Raw genomic sequence first — 7272 nt, 5'->3', positions numbered from 1 at the left:
TCCTTAAGTTTAACCTTTTATTTTTGCTTCCACTGTTATGTGAATTATGCATGTTCTAACACAGTTTCTCCAAAACAAAAACTATCATCCATAAGTTTACTTAATCACAGTGTTCAGAACTCAACAAGAAAAAAGCACATTTTAGAGGAAAACCTTCTGCAAAGAAGTGTATATCTTTCTTTCCTTTACCTTTCATCATCTCACTGTATCACTCCCTCAGATTAATTCTGGGACCCTTCGGGAGGTCTTAACATTCACTCTGTTCAAACAGCTCATTTCATGCGCACACACACACTTTGTTGCAGATTGTTTCCTGCAGCTTTAATAAAGGTCACGCACAGAGGCCAAATGCTCTTATGCAGCACTGACTGTTGTTCAGCTGTACAACAACAACACCACAGACACTGTGAAGTTTGTCTTCAGAGGCCTTTCTGTAAAATGGTTTAGATTTGACACTGAGCTCTGAAAAATCTCCTAAATTATCCTCTTTCTGTTCCTTTGTCTTTTGCTGTAACGTACAGAACAATGAGGCTTCAAATATAAATTTCTCATCACATGCAAACCAATTACATTACTCAGCTTTCTGGCCCAGAAATACAAACGCTGTAAACATGCAGTGATCTCATGTAAATCATAGCCCGCTCTGTCTGTGTAAGCTTATTATGCAAACAAATAAAAACCCAGTCATCCAGCTCCAACATGTGATGAATTCCATCAACTCGCCAACATCAATAATGGCAGCTTATTAATCATGTAATGTATTCATTTCAGACATCTACTGTACAAACAAGACGGAGAGCAGCGTAGAGTCTAAAACAAGTCTTTATTGGTCAATATACAGAAAGCAGTGGGATGACCACTAAAGAGAGAGAGATCCCAACCATTTTGTTTACAAAAAGAAAAAGAAAACGGATATATAAAATAACTGTCTCCAACATTTTTACAGGGTTTGTTTTTATATGTAAAAGAATCTTTTTTTTTCTCTTTAATCTTTCAGAAGCACAATATGACAAAGGAGGACAAGGGAAACAAGGCAGTTGTTTCACAATGATGACATCACAATCACAGGTGCTTAAAGGCCGACAGGAGGGAAAGGTGAGCGGGGAGACGTATCAGAGCTCAGAGGGAGTAATAGTCACCGATACTGTCTTCAACAGATGAGAGGGGACTTCTCTGAGTGGAGATGGGAATGTCAAAGGGAGGTGGGGTTTTTTTTATTTTTTTTTTTAGATCATCTGAATGGAGACAAACTCACAGGATTAAATGGGGGGTTTGTCTGAGCTGATTTACTGAATCTGCTGTAATGAGATGCAATTGATATCAGTATATCAGTGAAGTTTCCGATTCTGCTTGTGGTTCTGGAGAAGATGTGCAGGACGGTGGACTTGACAACACCAGTAAAATAAACACATCACTCTGCTTTTTTTCTCCAACAAAGTTTAGCAAAGTTTCTCTGTGGGTCTTCACTTTAAAGGGGCACTCCGCCTGTTTTTCTCGTGAGGGTCTGTACTACTTAGCCCTAACAGTTGTGTCATGTCATCTGTGGCTGTGTGTAGGAGGTTTGTAAGGTCTGAGAAAATTATATTCAGGGTTATCACTGCTTTGACATGAGACAAACTTAACATAAAGCCTGTGTTACAATCTGAAGGTGTTGTGCGTAAAAAGACCTGGAACCAGTTTCACAACGGTTTAGACTGGTCTGTAGTGTTAGGTCAGTCTTGATTTCGCTCTTAAAATACTCTAATGTTAATTCGACATGTCATAAAAATAAAGACTGACTCATCATAAAAGTAAACCACACAGCCACCTGACTAACTTAGCCCTAGGAGCCATGTTTCCATGGTAACAATCAGTGATACCTGCAAATCAGAAGCACCAAGCAACAAAAGGAGATGGCTCATAATTTGTGGTTTTCTGACGATGCTGTGGAGAAAGGAATGAGAAGGGAAAGAGAAACTGGTCGGAAATATACGTACAGCAGTGAGGACATCATCAGTTGTTTTGGTTTGGCCAGGAAAAAGTCTTATGGACACATTAGCAGAGGTCACATTAAGAAGCTGCAGCATCTCAGCTCTGCTACAGGTCTGCACTACTCTGAGATTTTCAGCTACAGCAAGTTTTTTTGTTTTTTTATTTAATATAGTCAACACCTACAAGTTTGTGTATTGGGCTAATTTAGATGTTTGGCAGGTCAGGCAAGTGAGTTGCATTATGGGTAGTGTAGGATCAGGCATTTTTGGAGATTGACCCATACTAGGCACTAGACGTCAGGTCAGGATATCTCGGCCTCTTATGCACTGATCGTTAACCAGTTTTAAATCTGTCTCTCAAAAGTCTAAATCTCTGGAGTACCCCTGTTTCTGTGTCCTGGTCTGTTTACCGGGCCCATTATTGCATAGAGGGCTCCCTTTATTATGGAATTAAAAATGAAAGACAGCACACAGTAACATCTCTGTATCATTTCATCTGCTGAAAAAGAAAGATAATATCTAACCCTAAACATCAAAAGGCTATATCGGGCCACAGTATGAATAGATACGATGGAGGACGCAGATGCAAACAAACAGGCTTTGAATGCCGCCAACTCTACGAGTAGTTTCATTACAATCAACTTTGTCAATCAGCTTTAAACTGATAGAAAAGTGATTAACTTAGCTAAGAAACCCAAAAATGTAATAGTTAATTATTCTGCTTTATATTGTCTGTAAATCAGGACAAAGGTGGAATGTTTATGTCAGAGATTAACATGTTTGTCTTTGCCCAGGCCACAGAACCACAGCACTGTGATGAGTTTAGAGAAACTCAGCACTGATCACACAGATTTTAAAGACAGAAGAGCATCCGGTTTGAGTTAAAGATGAGAACAGAGGATATATACTGAGTGACAACACAGCTATGTTATACCTACTATATAGGCTGAAGGAAATATATTTTTAAAATTTATGGATACATTTATCAATGGATATGTATGTGGATACATCTCGCTGATAAATCTGTTAATAACTGACCATCCTGCAGATAATCTGTTTGAAAAGTAAACAATACAAAAGTAATCTGAGGACACATGTAAATATTAAATGTTGGGATAAAAATAAATCATTGTTGTGTTTATATTTGTGTTGCCATATTTAAGATTTTGTCCGCGATTGTAATTTTTACTCTAGTTAATTTTGCACACACAATGAGAAGACTGTGCTTGTTTGATATAGTTTTGCTCAGCATCACTGACTCTGATGTGAATAATAATGTGCATACAGACACAGTTCAAGCACTGTGGGACTGTAGCTGATTCAGTAGTTCTGACTTTGTCCAACAGAGGGCGATGTTTCACTAGAAATAACACCCTAGGACGATTTGAAGTCTCATTTCCAGCTATGGATTGTAAATAATTTTATCAGAGATTAGGTTTTTGTGTCTGTGTCTGTGTGTGTGTGTGTGTGTGTGTGTGTGTGTGTGTGGTTGATAGAGAGGGGGAAAGGGAGAGACAAACTTGTAGAGAGTGCTGTGTACATGTAGTTATGATGTTTATATATATGTGTGTGTGGTCAGTATGTTACAGAGGAACTGTCCCACTCAAGTTTTCCCTTCTGCTTCCTCTCTTTCACATCTTCTCTTTCTTCTTCCTCTTCCTCCTCCTCATCTTCATCACTGTTGTCTGACTCAGCACTTGTCATTCCTCCAACCTGTTCCTCATCCTCTTCTTCTTCCTCGTCCTCCCGGCTCTCCTCTTTTACCTCTTCGTCCAGCACCTGAGCTCCTCTTATGTTCTGGAAAACAAAGCATCATTTAGTTAAAAGTCCCAAATCCAGTTTAGATTCGTTAGGTGAGTTAAGATAAATCAGGGGAAAACAATATCAGGTACTTCAAGTCATCACACGGCCCACTGTGGACACAAGGAAGGAATAAAATACCCAACAATGTCAACAACTTGTGAGTTACCTCCATGGGGTTGACAGTGATGGTGAGAGCAGAGTTGTCCCAGTCCGCCTCAGGGTCTTTGACCTCGTCCTCGTCCTCTCTGGACCCCTCCTGATGTGTGGCATGGATCCTGTACACTCCGATCACCACAATCACAACCAGGGCGGCGATACAAACCACGATGACTACTGTGGCTGCTGGAGGTGCTGCTCCTGGAGGAGAAGAAGAGGAGCCTTCTTTTAGCCTTGAATAAAATTTGATTTCTAATAGCTGTGGTCTAACTTTTGTTGTTTTGGTCATCTTTCTATTCAGCAATGATACAATTTTACTCTCAGATTTCATTTCAAGATGTGAGGGTGCAACAGGTCGTCCATTAGAGCAAACATCATGAGCAGTCTATGATCAGACAGGCTGCAAACAAATCTATACACACTGCACTGTAAAAGTGGATCTGAGTCTATATACCGCACACCTGCAGCGAGTAAATCCATCCATGGACTGGTGATTTCAACGTTATTTTCATTCTCATTTGATGGTTTGATGCTCTTTTAAGTGTGTATTTGGCTTAAACAGCAAGTAACAAAAACAAAAACAAAAAAAACAAAACAAACAACAACAACAAAAAACCCAAAAAATAGTGATACCTGGTTTTAGACATTTTTGCCACCAGCTTTGGCATTTCAGTCCCATTTCTGGCTTACCTGATGCGTGTGAGTTGAAAGTGTGTATCATGAGTGGGTGATGGACGGGTCTCATGTACTGAGGCTGGGCTGCCATATGATTGACATGCTCCACAGGTGCCGAGTGGTGAAGAACACTGACCTGCAGGGGCGGGACAAAGAGCCATTATCCTCAATGAAGAGAGAGTGGATGACAATTTGTGCCATCACAAAAATGATTTAAGAAAAAAAAGGACAATGTGGTTTGAACACTGATCTAGGTTAGCATTAGAGATTGATCTTTATTAATAATGAATCTTAAAAATAAAATTCAGTGAAGAGTGTGTGACCCGAAGAAAAGGAAAAAAGGTTGAAATAGGAGCGATGAAAGACATGTAACCGACCTCCAAAATGAACTCGTTGCTGGTGTAACGTCCGTTGAGTTCGGAGCAGGTGAGTCTGAACCTTCTCTCGCTGAGGGTGGCAGGTCGCCAGTTCCTGTAGCGCACCTGTCTCAGTGCCTGCTCATAGTGGGCCATGGAGTCCACACCTTGTAACGCACAGGGAAAAATGTTGTACTAGCTGCTACACAAACTCCATGTTGGTGTAATAAATAAAACTGACAGCTTATGACAGGTGTGAATTTTAAGGTGGAAATGTGGTGCATTTCATTACGTCTGCCCACCACAAAACATTTCTGCCGTGTCCCGTCCTCTCTGCCTACCATATATTGAAATTCCCGAGGTGGAGTTGGTAGCATCCAGGTGTTTTCCCAACAAAGCACTATGATGAATCTCCAGACTCTCTTTCTCAGGATTCAGTTCCTCTCCAATTACCAGGATGTCACAGTAGTCCAGGTTGTGCATCACCTCCATCACACCTGGTCTGTGGACTGTATGTGTGAAAAAATGAGTGAAACTGATTTAAAATCATAAAAATCTCTAAGAATAAAACTGCTACTTTAACTGGGAGCACATTTACTGTAACATGAACTGAGACATTACTACAGAGCTGATGTGACATGAGAACATCCTAACAGCCCAGTGCGGCCTCTCCACTCACATCCACCGAAGCTGTCTCCCTTCATTACTGTGCTGGTGATGTGAAGCTCTTTGAAGGGTGCCACACCCAGCGGACCCCGCAGGTCACCAGCAGGCCTGACGAGTCGATTAGATCCTGTAATTGTGATTCTCGGTTCACTGGGCGGCAGCACCATAACCACTGCCTTGATGTCTGGGATGGAGAGACACGTGTCCTCTCCGAAACACCTGACACACACACACACACGGAAAAAGAGAGGAGAGGTTACAGGACGTGACAGCGCCAGTGTTACTGCTTCACTGCTTATTTGTCCTGATTTAATAGAATTCATGTTGCGTTAGTTTTTTAAAAAAATGTATTTGTGGCATTTTTTGCCCAAAATACTGATCATAAAATGTAAGAAAATCCATTTCTTTTTTGAGAATTATTTAGATGAAGAAAATCTATTACACCCACACATTATAGGATCAAGTAACAACATGGACAGACAGTGTGCGTTAAAGCCCCTGAAAACTTGGTTTAAAATTGAAAGTGATTCTCTACAGGATTAAAAAATCATGACTAAATAGGTCTAAGCAATCATGGTTAAAGTTTAGAAAAATGATCCTTAGGTATTTTTTGTTTGGAGTTTAACAAAACTGAGCTAAACTGCGTCAACAGCACTATGCAGGTGTAGTTTCAGATTTGATTGACAATAACCAGAAAACATCAGCAAACAAACACCTGCCGCTTTTCAGAAGCTTTAAGTTTGAACTGGGGGTCGCGACTTGTTGTTTTCCAGTAAGGAACGATGACTGATTACCATAATAAAAGATTCCTGAATGTTCTTTCATACTGCCTTATCAATAGACAACAGTCAGTTTCTACACAGAAGCATATTAATTCAAAGAATTTAGTTGACATGCTGGTTAATCTAAATACCACACACTCTCCCAAATTTAAATATCACATAAGAGAGAGTGAGAGTTTAACAACATTAGCTCTATGTTATGATCAGGAAATAATATGAAAACTAGAAATGGTTCCCCAACCTCAATAGGTTTACTAACTGTTAGAAATGAGTTCAATGTAAACTGAAGAAAGTAATAACAATCACAAAGAGCAAAAAAGTTAGACTATTAAATAAAATGTTGCAATTAAATGAAGCATTTGGAATTAGCCCTGACCTCTGCTTTGACCCTGTGAATACTGAAGTTGTAACTCTCACTGAACTACACCTGCTACTGGTCAGGATGTATGACACAGAGACAGGAAACAGTTTTTAACAACATAACACCTTAAAGGAGAATACAAAAAATACATCAACAATGTGTAATAGTATTACGTATTATCATTGTTTCCTTAGTCACAGGCCGCAGATTCAATACATCTGCTGAGTGTGAAGGCGGATCTATCTGTCTTTATCTCGAGGGGAGCTGTGAAGTGTTGTTCAGAGTTAGACAGCCTCTACTGCTGCTCCTCAAGCTCGTTTCACTTTATCGACCAGCGCACATCTAAGCTGATTTGACCTGCCTGCGTTTGCTGCTCAACAAAATGAACAGGCGCTAGATGCATGTGGAGACGGGAGCAGACACGTAGAGTATATTCAGACACGTGAACAAGCACTCACCTACACACAAGTGGCATGCAACTAAACACACACAAGCTTGCATTA

The 7272-nt window shown here is 40.2% G+C and overlaps 1 protein-coding gene across 1 annotated transcript in view; it reads right to left on the bottom strand.

Annotated features, from left to right (window-relative positions):
• Nucleotides 1-804: 804 nt before the first annotated feature.
• clstn2a (calsyntenin 2a) overlaps nucleotides 805-7272 on the bottom strand; it is a 138153-nt gene continuing 131685 nt past the window's right edge. The window contains exons 15-20 of the mRNA XM_018677024.2: nucleotides 5640-5845; nucleotides 5302-5469; nucleotides 4982-5127; nucleotides 4620-4740; nucleotides 3940-4130; nucleotides 805-3767 (exon numbers count right to left, since the gene is read on the bottom strand). Coding sequence (XP_018532540.1) covers nucleotides 3546-3767; nucleotides 3940-4130; nucleotides 4620-4740; nucleotides 4982-5127; nucleotides 5302-5469; nucleotides 5640-5845 — 1054 coding nt within the window. The 3' untranslated portion in view covers nucleotides 805-3545. The remainder of the gene's footprint in view (nucleotides 3768-3939; nucleotides 4131-4619; nucleotides 4741-4981; nucleotides 5128-5301; nucleotides 5470-5639; nucleotides 5846-7272) is intronic.

The sequence above is a fragment of the Lates calcarifer genome, linkage group LG4 (genome assembly GCF_001640805.2).
Source record: "Lates calcarifer isolate ASB-BC8 linkage group LG4, TLL_Latcal_v3, whole genome shotgun sequence".
Classification (NCBI taxonomy): Eukaryota; Metazoa; Chordata; class Actinopteri; family Centropomidae; genus Lates; species Lates calcarifer.
Note: the sequence above shows the minus strand (reverse complement) of the source record. Positions and strands in the feature narration are given on the sequence as shown.